The sequence below is a fragment of the Pseudorca crassidens genome, chromosome 2 (assembly GCF_039906515.1).
Source record: "Pseudorca crassidens isolate mPseCra1 chromosome 2, mPseCra1.hap1, whole genome shotgun sequence".
NCBI lineage: Eukaryota > Metazoa > Chordata > Mammalia > Artiodactyla > Delphinidae > Pseudorca > Pseudorca crassidens.
The window spans coordinates 104,597,523-104,620,740 of record NC_090297.1 but is presented as its reverse complement, the minus strand read 5'-3'; the positions used below and the strand labels follow the sequence as shown (position 1 = coordinate 104,620,740).

Sequence of the window (23,218 nt, the reverse complement as noted above, 5' to 3'; positions counted from 1 at the left end):
CCTCCGTTCCAGGGCTGTGATATTGCACCCACTCCAAGCTTCCTTTGATCCTTGCTTTGGCAAGCCACGTAGGGGAACTCCTTAGCTTTCCTTGGTCCCCCAAAATTCATCTGACTTTGAGAATTTGTGACATTTAGTCTTCAAATTACAGATTGATTTGATGGCTGGTAGGAGAAAAAAAAGCTTTGACAGTCTACTGGGAAGTAGCTGCTCAGACTGATGCTTTTCCAAGCGTCCATGTGAGGATTAGCATTCCTCCCAGTCATCACCTGGCGGTCATGGGACAATTCTTGAGGAATAGGACATCGGGCTTTATTTGGTCTTCCTGGTTATGAGAACCTAGAAAGGTAGGCAAGGGCCACTATGGACAGCTTACAATATTCATGTTAAGTCCACTCCCACTGCAAATAAAGATAACTGCTTGGCCCGTTAATTTTAGAGTGTTTATTTAGAATAAATTCAGATCTGCTGAAATAATGTCTACCTTTGTATGGGGCAAGAAAGTATTCACCAAAATTCATTAAAAGTTTTCATTTAGGAAAGAGGAGAATTGTTGACTTTCTTGAGTGTGAAGGTCAGTAAACTTAAAAAGGAAGGGAGGAAGGGAGGGAGGGAGAGAGGAAGGGAGGGAGGAAAAGAAAACTGAAACAACCCTGTGTGTAAAACATTAGTGCTGGGTTAGGAAGACATTGGTTTCAGATAATTCCCACATGTGTAACATCATACATGTTATAAGCACTCGGCATTTCTCGTGTGTCATCCATTCCCATCTGAAATATTCTGGTGTGAACTGTGAAATAATGAAACTGAATTTTAAAATGTGTTTTATAATTAGAATCAGTGGCTTTAATTCATTTTTTTTATAAAATCCACTTTTAAAGAGTATTATCTCAGCTGTCCACAGGCCAGAACCCAGTCCTTTGTAATATGGAAAAAATGTCAGTATTGGGTCTATATTTTTTTAAAATGAAATGCCCCCCTTTTCTCCAGCCTTCTTTTGTGGCTGCTTTCTCTATTTCATACTGCTCAGAGGCCTGAGCTGAGGGTAGATCTAAATATGAGATGTACCGTTGCTTCAAGTGCTAACAGCCTTTTCCTGGTGGTTTCCTGCTCTTGGTTTTCTGAGACAGAATTTCAAGTAAAAGAAGTACTCAATTTCTGTCTTTTGTGGGCTCTAGTGCAGGTTCTTAGCCAAGGAAAAAGTCCTTGTCAGCTTTCCGGGAGCCAAAGTGTAGCTGTGATTCTGTTTGCTGAGCTTCCTAGGGCTAGCCTACTTGCGAAATTCAGCCATACTTCATGTGGGTGCCCAGTCTGGGCATTTGTGGGTGTTTAAGCCTATGTTAGGGCAGGCTTACCAGGAGACAGAGGGATTAAACACCTGGAACTGATGGTTGGCTCCAGGGTTGTAAAAGGTCTTTTAAAAACAGTGGGCCTAAGACTGTTGCCTCTCAGAGCCCTGGGTGAGAGTGGAACTTGCACATAAAATAATTGAGAATTGAGTTTTGGTTTCAATCTGTGAAGGCATGGTTAGTTTTTGTTTTTGTTTTTGTTTTGGTTTTTTGCGGTACGTGGGCCTCTCACTGCTGTGGCCTGTCCCATTGCGGAGCACAGGCTCTGGACATGCAGGCTCAGCGGCCATGGCTCACAGGCCCAGCCACTCCGCGGCTTGTGGGATCTTCCCGGACCGGGGCACGAACCTGTGTCCCCTGCATCGGCAGGCGGACTCTCAACAACTGCGCCACCAGGAAAACCCCCTTTGTTTGTTTTTTGTTTTTGTTTTTGTTTTGTTTTGAAGGCATGGTTGGTTTTAGGCATGTAATATCGCTTAAAAAAAATTGCACTCCTTGTTTAGACTTGTATCATCTTACACCCCAGCCCTACGTTCCTGCCAGCTGAATGCATTGCTGAAGAGTCACATTCAGATTTCTAACACTGGCGAGGACAGGGCCTTCTCACACTTGCAGCAGCAGGGGTGGCACAGGGAAGAGAGAGGACCTTGTAGGGGCTGTAAGTCTGGAGAAGCAGCAAGGCCCATGTTGGGACAGGGGGCACTGACATCGGGCTGGTGACCTTTGGAATGTGTGGTACAGATTGGCAGGGGTGGGAGCAGGAAGCAATTTTGGCTGAGGTCAGTGGTGACCTTCAGTTTTCAGCACACGGGATCAGGGACAATGGGATGTTGCAACAATGTCCATGAGGCCGAGCAGAAAATGGCACCTGCGGTTGCAGCAGGTGAACTGTAATGACTGCCAAGGAGAGCTCAAGAGCCATTTGGAGACCCTGCCAGCCAGAAGGGGAGGACCAGGGCCTGGGATTCCACAGATCTGCTGCCCCAGGCTCAGGGCCAATGACTGTTGTTACAGTTACCCCAAAACTCCTCCAGTGGCCCTTCTCCAGCTGGGAGAAGTAGGAGGACACAGGCTACTCCTATTCCTTAGCAGAGAGACGTCCTGCTTCTTATTCTGGGGAATTTCACATTAGCAGTAGCCTGTGTGTGGTACTCCACAGAACTCAATGTGGGATTCTGCTAAGAACTTAGGATACCAAGCCAACTGGGGCCAGTATCTCCTACTGCTGGGAGATGAACTTTTTCCTCATTATTTTGTTATCCTCTGACAGCTGCAACTTGGACATTGTTAGTCTCTGGTTAAGGAGAACCTTTGCTGTCAAGGAAATTTATTCCAATGTTTTGTGACATTACTGACGAAATTTACTTCTAGTCATTTGTTTTCTGGAGTAATCTGCCCTTACTGCATATAGCTGGATGACATCTGAATTCATGAGTCTATCTGTTCTTAAAAGTTTAAATTTGTTGCATATCAAAATTGCTCGTGTGTGCTGCTTTCTGGGGTCATAAACAGCGGCACCTATTCAGAGCGACACGCGCAGCCTTCCTGTCCGTCTTCACTGCCTCATCTGGCAAAGAACCAAGGTCACAGGCTGATGTTGAGACTGACCCACCTGCTCCTCCAATGAGAAACATGAAGCACATTGTGCTTTCATACCAGCAAGCTTTGAGAAACTGAAGCTGTCTTTTCTTATTTTTCTTGGTAATGCTGTTTGAGCTCTGTCGGGTGCTCTGATTAAAGCTTACCTTTGGTAGAATGGTGAGGGGTAGTCTCACAGTTATCAAGGTATAAGTATTGGATATTCATTTACAAAAACAAAACAGTAACAGCAAAGCCACATCAGAGGTCACGCAGCTCAGGCTTGTCTGGAAGGCCTCAGCTCTGCCTTGGATATTTGGAGTGTGCTCTGAAGGAAGGTGCTTATATATTTACTTCTGCTGCTACTGACAGGTACTTCGGTGGTCCTCATTTAATCTATCTTTATGGCCCCAAATGAGACCACATCATGAGGGCTTCTGCCCCAAGGACGCGTGAAGAGAGAGGTCCTCTTTATGCCACTGGGTCTTGGCATTAGCCAGCTTCATCCTGGGTCTTTCATCCTCAGCCCCTCGTGTTCCCTCCCTGTAGAGAAAAGTCAGACATGGCCCTGCCCCGATGAAGCTTCAGACCTCAGCAGAGAAACCTCTTCTCCACAAGCCACGTGTGCACAGCCCCCAGGGCTGTGTGACTCTTACCGTAGAGGGATACTTTCTGTTTCTGTTCCATAAGAGCCATCCTTTACAGACTTTTTGAAATCGGGACACTTCTTTCTTCACCCTCCCTATTCACTCCTCCCAGCTGTGCCTTGTGGCCAGTATGTACTGAATCAAAGGTAAAGTATTTATTGTGTACTTATGCTAAGGGATGGTTTTTCAAGCAAGATATTAGGATATTATCTCCTATCTTTACATTTTAAATGCAAATGTATTTCAAGGACCACAGAATGAACTATCTGAAATTAGGACTATTTTAGAGAAGTCTGGGTTGGATGATTGCAGCAACTATAGGACATAGAAAAGAAGTTTAAGACCATTCTTACCTTGAGAGTGTTTGGAGATTTTGCGAAATGCATTGAGAGCTCTGGAAACAGCTTGAATTGTGGATCACAATTTCAAAGCATCTGTGTTCTTTCCATCTGCTCACAGTTCTCTGGTTCTGATGATCTGGACCACCTTGAGCCACTGTGCTGACTGAGAAGCAGAACAACTAGCAGCTGCTTCTGTTACCCTCAGACTCGAAGGCCTCAGCTAAGGGCCTCACTGTCAGATCCCTGCCAAGGCCTTTGGCTTTCTTGAATGACTTGATCACATGCTGATGTTTCAAGGCTGGGTGCTCCCCCGCTGGAGCCCTGAAAATGCTTGCGTGGCATCCCTAGAGAAGGAAACTAACTTGAAAGAAACTCTCGCAAAGTAAATCACCAGGACTGGATGGTTTGCATCCAAGAGTTAGGGACGGAAATGAAGTGTGAAATAGCACAGATACTGATGAAGACATTAGTTCGCCATTAAAACCAAAACTGTGTCAGAGCAGAGGACGTTTGCTAACATGATGACCTTGTTGGTAAAGGAGAAAGATTAGTGGCCTATCTGCTGCCTCTGGAAAACCTGGTCCACTTGGAAAGAATGACACAAAGTACGAACAATGATACAATAGCCTTTATTCCCTTAAAACAGATAAGAGGGACAGCATTGCAATTCATGCATGGCAGCATTTCAGTAGAAACCTTGGAAAGAATATGATAGTGAATATGTAACATGTGGGCTGCTATTCCCTACTTCTGTGCCCATGGCAGACATCACTAATCAATCTCTTCTTCTAAGCTTGGATTGGGCCTCATACTCCTCAATTTTGTGATCTCCCATCAAATGACCAGAGTTGACATAGGTTAGTTAAAACTCATTTGTCCGCTTTGTCTAGGGGGATGTATTTTATCATGGACCATCTTGGCTTATCATTAAATTGTAAATAATGACAAGAAGGAAGTCTTTCACAGGTAGTTTAGTTTAGGTGCTGACAAAAAACATGTCATATTCTTTCTTCTAAAGACTAAGTTAGCAGAACATCTAACGCCAGAGATAAACAGTTTTGTGCGAACTGAATCCAGATGTGCAATCCTAACCCAAACCACAGTAGGATCTTTCTGGAGGGGAAGGAAGTCAGTTCCTCTGAACAAGGTCCTTTTAAGAAATGAGAATCGGGCTTCCCTGGTGGTGCAGTGGTTGAAAGTCTGCCTGCCGATGCAGGGGACACGGGTTCGTGCCCTGGTCCGGGAAGATCCCACATGTTGCGGAGTGGCTGGGCCCGTGAGCCATGGCCGCTGAGCCTGCGGGTCCGGAGCCTGTGCTCCGCAACGGGAGAGGCCACAACAGTGAGAGGCCCGCATACCGCAAAAAAAAAAAAAAGAAATGAGAATCAAGGCAGGATCCTTCATTAAGCATTTCCTTGCAGAGTTTAAAGAAGGTTGTAGACATTGTTGAGTCCTGCCACAACAGTGACTCTGTGGGGCAAAGAAGTGAGGCAGGCTTTGAGAGAAGAGCTACTCTGAGGCTTGGAGAGCAAAGAGACAGGAATGATGGACCCTGGAGAAGCAGAGTAACTTTATGGAAAACCTGAGGTTTCATTGGGACTGGCCTTCATTTCACACGAAGGGAGCAGAAGGCCAGCTTTGATGCAGGTCTGGGAATTCCATGGGCCTATGGACAAGACATTTCGCCATTGGATTGAACAAAACCTCCTGTCACTGGTAATGATTAAAGCAGTATGGCTATAATAACTATCCTACAGCCTCGTGACCTCCATATAAAGGGGTACGTGATAGAGCTGATCTCCTGGAATGGAGTATAAATGATCATTTAAAGAAGGAATCTGCTTGCCTCACTAGAGGGTGGGCTATTTTGCTTGATCGGTGATAAGATGCAACATACTTTGATTAACAGGGGATCAGACTATAGTAAGATGTACTTAGCATCTAACTGTACTGTGATTTCTCGTTGATAATTTGGGATCTTGTCATATTGCAGGGTCATCACTTGGGAGATGAGCAGGTGCTATGGTTCAGAGGACATGGCAGCAAGGATATGATGGGGTCCATAGGTCAGCAGACCTGGGTGCTCGTTCCCACTCTACCACTAGGCACCCTTTGACTTTGGTCACATCTAGCGGAATCATAGGTCATGGAATGAGATGCTGGGAGGTCATTTTGTCTACATCTTTGCCTCACAGGAGCTAGGGATTATCATCTACATGTTAAAGACAAGGCAGTAGTTGCTCAGTAAGAGTACATTAAGGGCGCAACACGGGGGAGGTGTAGACGGATGAGAGGAGGGAATCCAGGTCTTCTCATGTCACTGCTCTGCTTCTGAGTCTGTTTCCTATCTTTAATGGCTCTATAAGATAAGTGAGGATTTAGCCTGTGTTTAGCGCACAGGGAGAAATCTCTGTGAATGAGTTGATTGATTAAATGTAGTACCGATCACTTTTTCTAAGTCACTTTGTAGTTTACAAAGTGCTTTCATCTGCATTATTTTATCCTGCTGAGGACTGACGGAGTTGGGTAAGCCGTAGGATTCCGTAACCACTTTCCACGGATGCTTCAACTGAGACTCAGCAGGGTTCAGTGGCGTCCTCAAGGCCACATCAAGGTCAGAACCAGGACTCAAGCTCCTGCCTTCTGATTCTGAATCCGGGGTTTCTTTCACCATAGAACAATAGATAATGGACAGTTTACTCTATTTATCATTCGCTTTAATGACAGCAGAGTCTTCAGCGTCACAACATGGTAAAAATAGACTGTGAGGGCAAGGAGGTTCGCGGTAGCAAACAAACTGAGCTCATCAAAATGTTCTCGCAGGCAGGCTTGGTTGCCGTGGCCTTTAGGAAAGCCTTGGCAGTCCTGCTGAGGACAGCGTCAGCTACTCACCTCGTCCAGCTTTCCCTGAGGAGCTGCCTCTTGGCTCCAGGGCCAGAAGCAGGTGCTGCCCTAGAGGACACAGGGCAGGGGTGGGGGATGTGGAGGGAGAGGAAGATTTCTTCTGAGGTTTGGAGACCATGGATTGAGAGCACACCCCTGGTGTGGGGACTGGACTGTGTGTCCCACAGCAGCAAGCTTGCTTGGTTTTGGCACACAGCAGGAGAAACAGCCTGGGGACCCCAGGATTCTTGCGCCACTGAGGTTTTTCTGAGGGGCAGGGAGAAGGACACTGAGAGAGTACGAAAGAATAGAAGTAGCCAGGCTAAAGGAAAAGCCCCATTTTCGTTCACTTAAAGATAATTTCTAATCTCCCTACTTCCCAAAATGATGTGTTATGAATTACAGTAAAAAAATTACACATGCATGTATATGTGGCTAAAATAAAGACAGATAGGAAATAAGGGCCCATACAGAGAAAGTTGGGGCGGTCCCATATGACCATTTAACAGTCCCAGAAAATGAAACCGCTTTGCCTTCGTAAGGGAGACAAAGAATATATTTCTCTTAGGATGCGCCACTAGTATTCTGTGTCATATTCTTTTGAATATTTCTCCCATTGGAAATATCCAGCTAAGGGGAAATGCTTTACATTACAGCAGAAGAGAGCTTGGAACATAGACAATTTTCCCATTTGAAGGAATCCTATTAAACCAGTGGTCCTTGTCCTTTTAAAGTCATAGATTCCTTTGAGAATTCCATGAATACCATACATCCTCTTCCCAGAAAAATGAAAGCTTCTACAAATTTAACTTATAATTTTAGGTCACCTATAAACCCCCAAAACCCATCCATTGACTTCAGGTTAATAACCTCTTCATTTAAAAAATTAGAAATGTATCCCTAATTTCAGAAATGCTGTCATAACGGTTTTTAACACCCTTTACTCTTCTTACTGGTGCTACTTTGTAGAATAAGAAACAGTGCTGATAGGTTTTGTGGGAGTTTTATACACTTAAAAAAACCCTCAGACTTCTATTTTTGTTTTAAAATGTTCATATATATATATATATATCATAACTGGAGCCATGTAGCAAGTACGGGGAAAATTGTGCCTTGTTTCAATAATTTTGCTAATTTTTAGGCTGAAAGATGACAGATGACTAGAACTTACCTTATGTTGAATTAAAATCAATATTTCTCTTAAAAAGTAAAAAAATTAGAAATTAACACTTTATGAAATAATTTTTCCTTTACAAACAGATTCACTGCATGCAATTGAGATGATTGTAATTAAAATGTAGGTCTATAGCCAGTGTCACACAAAATATTCTGATTTCTATGAAATTCCCTAGCCTATGACATTTGTATTTTACATGTGTGATCATTGCACATTCACTTATAATTTTATCTCAGTCTTTTATTGGTTTCTTTTAAAGATGCTATATAGCGTGCATTCCATTGTAATTTATATCTGATAATGTGTAATATTTGGTATAATAAGGAAAATCTGCCTTCACTGTAAATCAATTTTGATTACACGTAGAATATGGTATATAAAGTAATACTTTAATATCTACAACAGCCCACACACCATCAATAAGATCTCATCCTCCAAACTTGTGAATTCTTGGAAGAAATTACTTCCACATGTTCCTAAAACTACTTAAGATTTTTGACTGGTTGGTGGTCTATTGATTCTAAATATCTGACCTGTCAAAACGCCATCTTTAAACTTTAGTGATGCATAGAGGCTTGGAATTAGCCAGGGCTGAATTTATTACAGAACAAAGGGAGGTGATGATTAACACACCCATTTGAGCAGTAGGGGGGAAAAATAATCCTTGAATGGATTAGATGCCCTGATCCTAAAACCACATTCTCTGAATGTTGGGTCCTTGCCCAGAAATGAGGAGAGGCCACAAACACTGATGCCTTTTAAATGACAGGGTATCTCCATGGGACTCTGGTCAGGGACACTGGGGCAGAGAGTTGAGGGTCAATTGGGAAAAAGCCTTTCTCTCTCCCGTGGTCTAGCAGAGTTGAGGACCCACACCCACTCTGTGTGTAGTAACCCTCAAAGCCCACCCGATTAGTGTTATTTAATTATCAGTCTTCCTGCCTGGCAGAGATTATGTTAAACTGTAAATAAATTAAATTTTATTTTGTTAACCGCTAACCAGGGATCACTTATAAATTTTTTTGGACTCCAGTAGGCTACTTTCAGGACTGGCATAGAGCCTGTCAAGAAGATGATGTGAATTATTACACACTGTCCCTAGAGGCCGAGTCCTAGGCTAGCCCTTTCTATTCACTGGCAGTATCTGCTAGATTCTGAGCACTCCCAGGATGTAATTCCAGGGAAATTTATCTTTGTAAGAGTAGTCCGTGAACAGAGCACTAAACCCATTTTCTGACTGCTTTTCTCTTTTTCCTCTGCCATGTCTTACAGGCTTTATAAAAAGTATGTATTTTTTAAAAAATAACATTGTATAATAATATTGATGGAGATCGACTCTCCAACAGATGGGTCCCCTCCCGAGGAGGAAACAGACCGTTAGGAAAGTCCTTCTGACCCCCATTCCCTGGGAGGAGGAGCCCTTGAATCACAGGCCCAGGTGCTCAGGAAATCTCCTGTCACTCTGAGATGGGCCAGGACATGGTGCCGTGTCCAGAACTTCTAAATACGGTTCAGGCTGGGTCATCATGACAGATGCTGAACTGGCACCACTATGAGGACTGGAGTGGGAACTCTGACAGTGCTTAAATGCTGCGGCCCCTGGGCTTGAACTCTTCATGGGCTGGGATTGGGAGAGGCAGTGCAGAGCCTCACGGGGAGCAGGGTGGGAGCAACTTTGGCAAGGAAATCCTGCTGCCTCTGCGACACCACCACTCCTTCAGAAGGCAACCAACACCCAACAACATACCAGCTATTTTAGAAGCTGTCCGTTTCTGAATTGCTAGCACACTTGGAGGACACTCTTTCTTCAGAGGTCATTGGGACCGTTCAAGGTAGGTAGGCCTGGGGAGAAACAGAGGCATGCTATGGCCAAGGGGTTGGCTGAGGAATGAATGGAATTAAGTGACCTGGTCAAGACGGTTCGAGGAGTCAGGAATGGAGGTAGGAATATTGACTCCGGGATTCCCAAATCAGCTTTTACATAGAAGACAGTGTTAGGCTGTGTCTTACCCTGCTCCACTCTCTTGGCTATCACCAAAATTCCCATCAGGTTAGACTCCTTTGACAACTCACTCTCCTCCAGGGAGGGATTTGTAGGAAAAAAAGAAGGCAGGAGAGACACCTGGCAGGTGGACTTTTCCTGGAGGAGTCTGGGGACTTGGGATATGAGGGTAAGTTTCTGAGGTTGGCAAGCATCTTAAGCAGGGGATGGCGTATTGTAAGTACACAGACACTGCTATGAACACAATGAATCCAGAGTGTTTGTTTAACTCTTAATGCTTGCCCCCTGCCCCAAAAGTAGATTCATTTCTGTTGTTAAAGCATTTTATTTTAGGGTTTCTGAAGGTGGAGTGGATGGTGGTTAATTCAAGCTTTGGGGTAAGAAAGACCTGGATCCTTTTCTTCTCTCTGATGCTTCTGGGTGAGTGGCACTGGGCATGTTACCTTGACTAAGTCTCAGTAATCTCACCTGTCAAATAGGTTATAATGCACAACTCTCAGGTCTCACCTTGAGGCTCTTGGGAGACTCCCTTAGGCACTAGATCTTTTCTGTCTCCTCAATGTATATTTTCCTTAGCCTGAGCCAGAGGGTGAGAGCTCTTGACAAGGTTGTCAATTTGGAGTCAGGGGACCCTGCAGCCCCCCAGCTCTTTTCTGTCTTTCCCACCTCTTGTGGAGCAATGCCCTTGGGCTGCTTCTTCAGCCAGGGTTGATCTCTCTGCTTCTCTGTTGAAGGCTAGAATTTGCTCTCGGGGCCCCATTTCCTAACTGAAGATCCAGCCTACATCTTTTCTCAGTGGTCTAACCTGTTTTCTCTTCTTTCAGATTCTAATCATTTTCCTTCTCAACTAGTATGGCAGCCATCATGAACCTGGAGTAGACCTACACAAAAACAGGCTTTCTTAGCTGGCATTTTTACTACTCCTTTGCTTTTACCGCCTTCTGCCTTTCCACAATTTCTCCTTCTAACATATTCAATTCTGATAATTTTGCTTCAGGCCCTGAATTATTTTCTTCATTATGTGATATTTTCCCATTCTACATTTAAAATTTTCTTTGTTAGGATTTGCTTTTCTCCTTTTGAAAGAACACAAACCTTCTTTCTCCCTCTCAGATGTGGATTGGCAAGTGATTGGGAAAAGATCCAACCCTGTGGCCACCTCCCTTTCCAAATTATGGACAGAACTAACATTTAATATACTCCTACTGTGTGCCCGGGGCTTTACTGAGAGCCATGGGCATATCTGTTTTATTGAGGAAATTGGCTCAGGCAGGTTAAATCACTTGCCCAAAGTCATAAAGCTGGGTCTGTGTGATTCTAAAGAAGGACCGTGCTCTTTCCCCCTCCTGGCAGCTCCTCTGGAAACCCCACTTCATTGCAGATAGCAGGGACGCTTGCTGTGTGGGGGTCTATAGGGTGCAGAAGCTCTGTGTGCAGGAGTCATCCTGTTCCTGAAGGAGAAGGCATCTCTGCACCCCATCCCCTGCCAGGTCACACACACACACACACACATACACACACACACAAGCATCACCAGCTCCAGCACTTGTAGAAGGGCTTGCTCCTTTCCTCATTTTACCCTTGTGATCACAGGCACCTTTTCTTCTTAGGTTCATGTGAAGGAGAGTTAGTATTGAGAATTTTCTAGATGATAGACTGTGACTGCTACTCACAGAAGTGACCGAAGTCACTGAATTCATTTGATGCCCCTGAAAGATTTCGGGTTAGACCTTGCCAACTCACGGTCATGGAAGGAAAACTAGTGGGATTCCAATAGCTTAGATTATGTGTAGAGGTGACCCTGTTGGGATTTTGTTGGGAACATGGCGTTCAATTAAAACACCTCATTACTAGGGATATAGTGGTCTCCTGAAGAGGATCAGAAGAATAGCATTCAAGATTCTTGATGTGGCTCCAGCCTTCTTCTCTGGCCACGTTTCTTCTCTTGCTTTGCTAAACATACAGCGTTTTATTCATTCATTCATTCATTTATTCAACAAAACCGACATTTTATTGAGTGCATGATAGGTGCCAGACACTGTCCCAGGTGCTGAGGATACAAGAGGAATCACACAGATGTGGTCTCAATTACTTGCTGTTCTCTAGATCTGCTTGGTAGACTTTACTCCTGTGCCTCTGCCATAAAATTCCCTTTTCCTGGAAGATCTTTCTCCTCCTTCCCCATCTCTTCCTTTTCATCTTGCACACATCTCTCCATTAGGTCCAGAAAAGACCACCAGGTGGGAAGAAGTTCTTCTCACCTCTAAACCCCCATAGCATTTTGTTGATACTCCTTTTAGATAATACATGAAAATTAGCATTCATATATCCCTTTTACTACTGATAAAGTATTTACGTAAACACACAGACACACACTTTGTTAGTGATTCATAAAAATTTCACAAAGTAGGTACTAATGATATCCTCATTTTGCAAATGATAAAACTAAGGCTCAAAGAGGTTAAGTGACTTGTTCAAGATTAGACAGTTGGAAAAAGAAGAGATGAACTTTAGAACTTGGTCTTTTGAATTACAGTCCGTCAGCATGCTCTATGCCATGCTGGATTTTGACTCTTCTACTTTTATTAGATTACTTATTAACCTGTCCTGTCTCCTAAGTGATTTTGTAAGTTCCTGAGGATGTAGGAACGTATCTTATTTAATTTTGTGCCCCTCACATTACCTAACACATTGCCAGGCTCAGGCTAGATAATCAACTAGTATTTGTTGAAAAAATAAATAATTGATTGAATGGATGAATTCAGAAAATTACCGGAGAAGTTGTTATATTTGCCAGCCATTTAGCTCTTTTATTCATCAAACAGATGGTTCTTTATGTTTGGCTTGATAGGTAGGGGAGATTTTATTTTATTTATTTATTTTTAACGTTTTTATTGGAGTGTAATTGCTTTACAATGGTGTGTTAGTTTCTGCTTTATAACAAAGTGGTTGGGGAGATTTTAAACTCAGTGTAGCTGGTGGTATCCTGAGCATAATTTGAAGGGTATTGCATGTTCCTGGCTGTACTCGAATGTCTATCCTACTTACATGTTTGACATTGCCACCTCCAAGGGCACTGTCTCCTGAAGTCATAGTTAAATTACACTTGTTGCTTGGAAACTGGCTGCTTAGTTCTTCCCCTTTAGCATATTAGCATGGGTTTATTTATTTATTGGTGCTCAGTGAGAATATCCTAACACGATATAAGGCAAGTTCTTCCAGGGCCTTTGGGGGAAGGCCTCCTTTTCACATCATGGAAATTAAAAGACCACTGTGGCAAACATCTGACGGTGTTAATGGTAGTAGCTGCTGTGATGATGGGGGTGGGGGTGGGAGGTTGGGAGTAGCTGTGGTTGCAAAGAGCAAATAAGCACTGGCTCAGGAATGAGCTAATGTGTCAATTCACTCAGAAAAAATGCCAAGAGCCTTGTGAAGGGGCTTGTGTTGACAGCTACTGGCCTAAAATTGCCTGGTAAATCTTGAAGACCACCCAGTCCATCAGGATCAACTTTTGGAGGACCTCTGGGGCAAGAGGTATTTAGATTTGAATATTGCCACGTGGCTTCTGACCAATTTTTGACTATTCCATTTATGCATTTTCTGTGCTTTCATCAAGAATGTTTTCTGAACCAAAAGTTGGTCTCAAAACTTTTAATTTTCTAGGGAGGATGAAATAAAATATTTGAAATTAGGATTGTTCTAGAAAATCCAGGACCCATATTTGTCCTTATTTTTTCTTGGCCTTCCCGACTACCTTGATCATTGGCATATAATCTTATCTGCTAATTTGGCACTTTACTGTTTATAAAGTGCTTTCATATATATAATTATCAGTTGATTTCTCCTCAACTACAGATATATATTTAATACTATCAAACACTTCTGTGCCCTGAACTCTGACTTAAGCCTGTGTAAACCAAATTATGTACAAGTAGGAACTACTTCAGCTGCCTTTTGTTGTCTCTCAATGCTGTCATTACACACTTCTCAAAGTCCAGACATCTTCCAAGTACTTTCTAACATTATTTTTCTTATGCTCTAGGCTAAAGCAAAAGAGTGATTTGACGCTGACAGTGATCTTCAGTGATCTCTCTGTCACATTTGTATCTTTTACATGGGGGGTGCTGGGAACAGGAAGTGAAATACAACAAAAGAGGGCCTTTTACATTTGTTCTTACTTGTTAAATAATGTTAAGTTAGTGAAGAGACCTAAAATATTCCTGAACATAACTGCTCTGCTACTGCGAAAGGTAAATTCCCATCTGACCTGGCTTTGAATTTTCTGTTTTCCCCAAATAACTGATAATGTTTTAGTTTCCATAGAGCTATCTTCTGACCGAGCAGCCTGAATGTGAGTTCTGCATTTCCAAGTTCAGAGTGGGAAGCACAGAACTGTGCAGGTCTAGTTCTAAAACCTGGGCAACAGTTGATGGTGGAAAGAGCATCACCTCTAGTGTCAGACTAAGTCAAATCCCACTCTGACACCTCCTAGTTATATAATGTGAGAAAAGCTTTTTCATCTGCCAGACCTCAGCTTTCTCCCTTATAAAGGGGCAGCAATAATGCCTACTTCATAGGGTTTTCTGTGAAAATTGCATGAGGCTTAAATATAAAGGTATAGAGACTATTTAGTGTAGTGCCTGTTATTTCTCTTCTTTGGTTTGCTTCCACCTTCAAAGCAAGCTGGAGCACTAGAGGCTGAACCTTTAATGACGTTGAGCCTTGGTTTGATCAACAAGAAATAGATGTAGAAATGACTGCCGCCACTTCTTTGCAAAGCCCCTTTAAAAGGCTTAGATCTCAGGGATGACGTTGGGTCCTTGCCTGTGGTCTGTATGTCAGTGAGAGAGGTGCTGGTTGTCAGGTGGAGAGTGCTTTAGGCAGCTGAAGGATATGTGCTCTCAGTCTCCCTAATTGGATTATTGGCATGGGAATTGCAGGCTTCAGGTTACCACCCCCGTTTTTCCCAAATAGAACTTGGAGGGCATGGAGGGCTCAGAGACTTCATTCCATTACTAAAGTCATCTAACAGGCTCATTTGAGTGTTTGCTATCATCATAATTTTAGTTTAATCCAACCTGGGTTATAGTTCATTCCCTTGAAGCTCTGGACTGGGTATCAAATGTGGGCTCAGTGCGTACTCAGGTCAGTGCCAAATGCTCTGCTTCTGCTGTATTTAGAATTACTCTATGAAAAGTTTCATCACCAGATTTTGCTAAGCTATCTGATAAAATCTGATGTCCCAGAACCAATTTCCACTGCAGAGGTCCTCTGGGAATAAGAATTTACTTGAGCCTGGTACAGAGAGTGCTACCTGGGTTATAGCTTCTGATGTCTCCTATGGTGTGAATGGGAGCCCTGAGATGACTGTGGGTGGGTCTTGGTTTTAGAGACTTTGGGACTTAAGAAGTAGGCCAAGGAGTGGTTGCCCTGCTAGTATCAGTTAGGGGGCACCACTCAATGTAGTCATGTCCCAGTTATTGGCAGAAACAAAAACAAGAACGATTGTTTGATTATCATCTGGTTTGGGTCTTTCTCTTTTAATTGTTTCAAGCTATCTTCTCCCTTGGGTAAAATATGACAGCTGAGGTCCAGTCTCATGGAAGTGGCTTGTGCATCTAATCTCAGAAAATTCAACGTCTCTTATCTGACTCTGCAGTAGTCTTCTACCACCCATCTTCCACATTGAAAGCAGGCTATCGTGTATCATTCGTTCAGGAGATGTGGCAAAGCATGAAACTCAGTTTATGGAATTCATAGTCTAGAAGGGAAGACCAAACCATCATCACCTACATTTAAAAGAAAACTTTGGTATAAAGAAAATAAAGTCTAAACTCCATATTATGACACACACGTTTCTCCTAAAATATAAACTCCACGTGGCCAGGGATTTTTGTTTTTTCCCTGATGATGTCTCAAGAATCTAGAAAAGTGATTGGCGCATACTAAATGTTAAATAAGTTGTTGTATAATTGCGTTGAACCTGATTTTCCAACTTATCTCTTATCTCCCCTCCCCTCTTCCCTTATGTATTTTAAGCTCTGGCCATATCTGTGTGCTTGTAATTTTCTAAAAATGACAAGTTCTTACTTATGCTATTCCCAGTACCTGAGATTCTGTCCCCATAGTTTCTTTGCTTGCTCATATTAAACTCATATAAAGCGCATATAGATTTCAAGCCCACTCTCAAATGTCACCTCATGACGTCTTCTCGATCCTCTTGTGCATTGGCTTGTTTGCTCTTCAAAGCTCCTGGTAGCGCTTTGCTCCTATACATCTGCCGGAGCACCTATCACAGTCCATCTTCTTTAACAGTTTCTGTATCCTTCCTACCAGATTGTGAGCAAGAACCTGTTTTGTCTGTCTTCCTACATGAATACAGAACCTGGTCTATACAAAGCAGAAATGTTTGGTGGAATAAAAATGGAATTAAAGGGGGGCTTCCCTGGTGGCGCAGTGCTTGAGAATCTGCCTGCTAATGCAGGGGACATGGGTTTGAGCCCTGGTCTGGGAGGATCCCACATGCCGCGGAGCAACTGGGCCTGTGAGCCACAACTGCTGAGCCTGCACGTCTGGAGCCTGTGCTCCACAACAAGGGAGGCCGCAATAGTGAGAGGCCCACTCACCGCGATGAAGAGTGGGCCCCGCTCGCCGCAACTGGAGAAAGCCCTGGCACAGAAACGAAGACCTAACACAGCAAAGATAAATAAATTAATTAATAAACTCCTACCCCCAACATCTTCTTAAAAAAAAGGAATTAAATATAATTTCATATGCCTGCAATCCTTAGGAGGTAGAACCGATGCAATTAGGATTTGGCTGTAAATAATATTTGAAATGGAGGTAATAATAATAACTCTTAGAGTTGTTCTATTAAATGATGGTATGTATGTAAGGTCTTAGCAGAGTGCCAGTAAGTGCTCAATAGGTGAGCACTTAACTGTTTGGTTGGGATAGTTGTTGTGAGCTTATAGTCGTCTCACTGTCCAAAGTCACTAACATTGTTATCAGCAGAACCATTAGATTCTGTCTTTATCATACAGATATAAATGTAATTTTTGAGAAGGAAGGTATCTTTTCCTTGACCCTAATAGTAAAATAAGGAAATACTAAAGATAAGGAAACTGAGGCTTGGTGAAATGAGGTGACTTTCCAAGACCCCACTCTTGGTGGGTAGCAGAGCCCTAAAAGTAAATGTGCCTTGTTACCTGTAGTAAAAAATGATTCCTTAAAATTATTAGTTAAGTGGAGATGAAAATCACCTGGCAGACTGTGAAATATGTTCTAATAACGTCTAATTTAAAAAACAATTATTTATTTTGGTGCGCCGGGTCTTAGTTGCAGCAGGCAGGATCCTTTAGTGGCGGCATGTGGGATCTTTTAGTTGTAGCATGCGGACTCTTAGGTGAGGCATGCATGGGGGATCTAGTTCCCTGAATAGGGATCGAACCCAGGCCCCCTGCATTGGGAGCGTGGAGTCCTACCCACTGGACCACCAGGGAAGTCCCCTAATGTGGAAATGAAGTCAGAGAACACATAACTCAGGCTTTTTCTATACATGTCAACCAAATCAGCTTATCGTGGTTGGGTTCCTGCTGTTAGACTTGGTGGTCTTTAAGCTGTACTATGAATCCATCCATTAAACATTAAACCTAAAAGAGACTTTATAGCGGCCCTAATTAAATGTGCGTGTGCCGTGCTATAAAGATCAAGGAAAATAGGGACCAGAATAGTTATGTGACTTGGCTAAGATCAAACATGTTAAGCTATTTCAGTTGTAAGGATGGCCCAAACAGTTGAAGGGTCTTACAGAATTGCTGACTGCTTTGGCCAGGGATGAATGTAGTAGGATCTTGGGGAGCCCTGATTGTTGATTCAGGAGGCAGAAGACCTACTTTGTAGGCCATGTGGTTTTCAATTTTTCTTAGTCTCAGTTTCCTCATCCACAAAATGGACATAAAAATATAGGCCATGTCTAGCTCATCCAATGGAAGGATATATTAGATAATATGTAAAATATAAATTAAGAAACTATTTTATTATTGCTACTATTTTGTATGAGTTGAGAACTGAAATTCTCTCTAAGCTAAACTCAACTTTCTCTGGGAACTTAGCGTTAACCGTATCCATTTTCTCAATATGAAATAGGTCAGAGATAGAAAATGAGTGACACAACGAATGGATGGTTAGATTCTCTTTCTTAGAGATTTTTTTTTTGGATGGTAATAGATATGTTAGTTTGACCCTATGAGTCAGTCACATGATATTCTCCAGTGACTTGTAACTGGCTTAGCGCAGGTTCCCAAAGTTTTCTTCTTTAACTTCCTTAGTTATGTATAACTTTATCATTTATGTTCTGACTTACTAAAACGTTCCTTGTTAAAATACTACTCACAAGAGACGTCTGATGGCCAAGAAATCTTTCCAGATCATTCAAATGAGTTCCTAGTGGTTATTTTTTGAAGGCAGGAAGTCACAAATTGCCAAGAATGAAAAAACCTTGAAAACACAGAGGTGTTTTCTGATCTTCAAAAGACTGATTATATTTCTGAATGGATTACCTGATCTGATTGAAATAACCCACCCGCTCTGTATGCATTTCTTACATTTATGACTTAGGTAACTTGATTATACATTCTGATTAATAGCTGAAATAATTGATCTGGTTAGCCGAAATATTTTATATAACTATGATTTAGAAATATATTTTACAAAGAATTAAACTTTATTTTTACCTAGGCTGTTGACGTGGACTCTGAGATTACTATTTGAAGGGTATTGTAGAGTAGTTTATATCACAGGTAACCCTCATTACTCTAGGGGTTCAAAACAAACTATATAAAATATAATACTAATTTTGTTTCCAACCTATGGAAGTTAAGAAACAATCAAGAATGGAAAATTACATGATACATTCATGTGACTGAAAATGAGGGCTGGTGCCTGCATTCTGTATATAAAAGTCACTTGGACTCTATTTTGTGAGGGAGTGAGAGTAGAGGAGCACAGAGTATTTCCAGGGAAACAAATCACTGTCTCTGAAAATCCTCTTCATGGGAAAATACTGCCTATGCCTCCACATCTTGTCCATTTCTTTATTAGTAACCATGGGTTCCCCAGGAATGTTCCAGCCCTCTCAGATCCCTCTGTTTTCTGAATTCCTATGAGACATACAGGAAAGTATGTCATGGTGTGGAAAACTGCATGGTAGTGTTTGTCTTGGTCTCTGATTATTCGTGAATGGTCCCAGTTTCCACTTGTACTGTAAATACCTTTAAGAGGAGCCCCATTGTTTACTTAGATATTTCCCAGAATCCAGCACAGTGCTGGGCACATAGTAAGCACTCAGTAGATGCATAATTAATCAACACTAACTGGGAAATTTCCCAAGGTCTGGATTCTGTTTCAAATTATCTGAATGGTATCTCATATAGGGCCACATGCTGATAGGTGCTTATTGATGGGTTTGATTGAAACTGTAAACAGAATACTAACTCAATTCTTTAACTCCTATGATAATGTGAATTTGAGCTCTCAGTCTTTTTTCTCATTTAACTTGTCTTTCCCAGACGGTTTTAAGTTTGATGCTTCTACAGTTTTTTAAACTCCAACTTATCAATTTCTTCTTTCACAAATCATGGTTTTGGTGTTTTACCTAAAAAAAAACATGAACAACTAACAATCTATATTACAAATGATTGGCCATTGAGTTACGTAGAACTAAAGTCCCAATTAAGCAATTTGTATAATGATCTTTGAAAAGGATTATCTCTTTTGACTTATTCACATGTATTTTGGACTTTTTCCTAAATAAAAGTTTTTAAGTAGAAGAAAAAAATTTTTGATGCTTCTAATTGAGGTCACCTGGGTTATCACTGAAACTTGCATTAGGAAGGAGTCTTACATTCTTTAAGCCATTGGAAGTGGAAGAGATTATAAGAGATTTCAGTTCAATCCTTTTAATTGTACTATGAAGAAATAGGTCCATTGTGGCTAAGTGACTTGTCCAAGGTTATTCATCAATCCATTTAATGTTACATTTTGAGTACCTGTTTGTTTGTTTGTTTTTTTGCGGTACGCAGACCTCTCACTGCTGTGGCCGCTCCCGTTGCGGAGCACAGGCTCCGGACGCGCAGGCTCAGCGGCCATGGCTCACGGGCCTAGCCGCTCCGCGGCATGTGGGATCTTCCCGGACCGGGGCACGAACCCGGCAAAATCGGCAGGCGGACTCTCAACCACAGCGCCACCAGGGAAGCCCTGAGTACCTGTTTTATTCCAGATGACATAGAGAGTTAAGAGCAGTCTCTTACTTCCTAAATCTCCAGCCACAGTTCCCATTCCAATCCTAACCTCAAGTTGTCTACCTTAAAAATATTATCACTTAGTGCAGTGATATCTTTCCTTTCCCCCTTCCTAAACACACATTGGAGAAATTATATGTCCAGAATTTTTGCTGGGCCCTGCCTATTTACAACTGTTTCATAACCGTAGCACTTTATGGTAAGGAGATTTCATAACACTTTGCTTCCAAAGGTAGGACAAGACTATTTTTTAAAAATCTTGCTTCAAGAAGTTCTTGAAAAATTCACAATTTTAGTGATAAGTGAGGAGCTCTTGGCATATCGCAGAAACAAAATGGGGTTTGGGAATCCATGTCTCAAGGGATCAGATTACTGTGTTTGGAGAATGTGTGAGGATATCATGGCTCTGCTACCGAAAAGCAGATAGCATCAGGCTGGGATAGAGCCTGATTGTCACTCAACAGCTCTCACCTTAGAAAAGCAGCTCCACTTTTCTGTACTTGAAGGAGACAAATATTAGCTCCAGTTTAGTCCAAGATATAAAATGATATGCTTAGACATGTAGTATCTAGTCATATAACTTTTTAATGTTTTTGATGAAGATGGTGACTGGACCAGTGATCGTGGATAAACTAAAGATTTGGGGCAGAGACTTCCGGGTTATTTAGGAGCTTGGTTCACTTCTGCAGTGTACTGAATGTCTTCAGCAGTGATGCTGCCCGCGTTTGAGAGAGGAGCACGCTAGGGCTAGAAGAAAAGAAAATTAAAGGTGTCATGAGAGGGGTTGTTCACAGGCCTAGAAACCTGCTCCGGTTAGTGAGGATGGCAGCGAGATGATATGGCTTTCTGTCCCAGCCTCCTTCCATCCTGCTAGTGTCAAGGACTGGTACCCAAGAGGTCCTGACCTTTGACAGCATTGAAAAGCCAGTTGTCAGAGTAAGACATCATTGTTTTCAACCTTTCTTTATGTATGTATTTAATTATGGGGGAAGCAATTGGAATCCTAGATGTTAAGGGTGAGTTAGAGAAATAGGTTCTTAGGCTTGGCTTGCAGTATCGTGTGACATAAGGAAACTGTACTAGCTAATCCAAGTTTGGAAAATATTAGGAGATAAAGTTCTTGGCATAGGGCCTCTAAAAGTAAAAAATCTGAAAAATTACAGAAAATTCTCTAGTAGATCTGACTCTAGGTTTCTCCATCGGTCTACATCCCCCCTGCCTCCGCCCCCCACCAGCCCCCTCTTCATGAGAACAGAAGACGAAAGAGGAAAGGACCATCTGGCCCAGCATGCCAGCTTTTTATTTGGTTGCTCTCAATCCTACCTTCCTGTTTGGATCAACCCTCCCCTCTGCCCATACTTCAGAAACCAATCAAGGTGTCTCCTAAACTCATTTATTCCCTTTGTTTCAACCACCTTCTTGGGTAACTTTTTCCATATGCTTACATCCTTGCCTCACAACAGACTTTTTTTTTTTTCATCCAAAATGGCCTGATTAGACTTAGGAAAAGCCATTTACTCAAGTACACAACAAAGTGTTTCTGAAGATCCCAAATAACTTTTCATTACTTTTGATGACCAGGATATATAAATGGAGGAAAACTCACTGTGTTTAAAAATAACTGACTGAAGGACAGTGATGCTGAGTGGTATGGAATTAAAGAACACATTGTTGTTAGCATTGAATCTTTTACCCCAAGTTAAATGGTCTAATCTAGATTTGCAGCTATAGTCTGTGATGATTATTATTTTTAAAATTTGGCATTTGTCTATTTTGTTGCTCCAGTTTGGCTTCATTCCCTTCAACATGGTGACATTAGTACTCTTTATGTTGCCTATTGTGGACCAATTTTCTTCAGCTGTTGCTAAAACTTACTAAAATGCCAGATGTCATGTTGGAAACACGAAACCTGAAAGAAGGTCGTAAATCACAAAAACAAACCATAAAGAAAAAATAATAAAATACGCTGAGTGCTGTGCTCCGGAGCTTCCCAGCTTTAAGTCTCCTTTTGTTCACCCCTCTCCCCACCCCATCGTGCTCCCTACCCTGCCTCCATCTTTTAGGGCCAGGGGTGTGGTGGGAGCTCAGCAGTTTCTCACCTAAGTCTTGACTGTTTATTTTGCAGATTCCGAGCAGAGCACTGGTTCAGACTCTGAGGTGATCACTGAGCGGTCTTCCTGCTCCTTTGACACTCACGCTGACCTGGGCCCTGGTGCTGCAGGCCCTGTGCCTGCTGCCATGTCTTCCATGGAGGAGATTCAGGTGGAGCTGCAGTGTGCTGACCTCTGGAAGAGGTTCCATGACATTGGAACCGAGATGATCATCACCAAAGCAGGCAGGTAAGGACGAGTTCCTTTGCAGAGCCACATTCGAAGAACAGGAAAACAAATGTAGGAGCTGTTACATTTTTCTTTTCACTTATTTGTGGTAGTAGCATTGGTGCAGCCAAAGCAACTCACACTCACTTTTCAGCATCTGGATGTCTTGATAAAGTGCTTTTCTTGTGTTTACGGTGATTTTGCTGTTTTCCTCCAAGGACCACTCAAACCTAAATCGCCTCTACCCTCACAAACATTTTCTGCCTGCAAATGTATTCCAGCTAATACTGGAGATCCATGGTGCATAACAGTCAAACAATAGATTTCCAAAGCAAGTGTTACTTCACCAACCAATGTTTTCAAGAGAAAAAGCTTGCATCTTCTAAGGCATTTAAATCAGCCAGGTATTTTTGTAAGAATTTTGTTTTTGGTAAAATTTGGGCTTGGTGCATTTTTGGAGCCCTGCGGATTGATCCATTGTGTTTTATAGTTGGCTTGAAATGTGATTACTTTAATGGGACCTGGTGGAAACTCTTGCAAAATGATTTATGTAGGATGATAAAAGTTTTAAAAACACAGCGTCTCTTGAAATAAACACTGTTAATTAAGCTACTCCTTTATT

General features: G+C 42.2%; 1 protein-coding gene across 3 annotated transcripts in view; it reads left to right on the top strand.

Moving 5' to 3' along the window:
• The window catches only part of TBX15 (T-box transcription factor 15), a 102,480-nt gene that overhangs the window by 37,121 nt on the left and 42,141 nt on the right, over positions 1–23,218 (top strand). For 2 of the 3 annotated variants that reach the window (XM_067727433.1, XM_067727431.1), the window contains exon 2: positions 22,404–22,617. In XM_067727433.1, coding sequence (XP_067583534.1) covers positions 22,517–22,617 — 101 coding nt within the window. In that variant the 5' untranslated portion in view covers positions 22,404–22,516. Of the gene's footprint in view, positions 1–9,576; positions 9,808–22,403; positions 22,618–23,218 lie in introns of those variants that run through there. The other variant, XM_067727432.1, reaches the window with a different exon arrangement.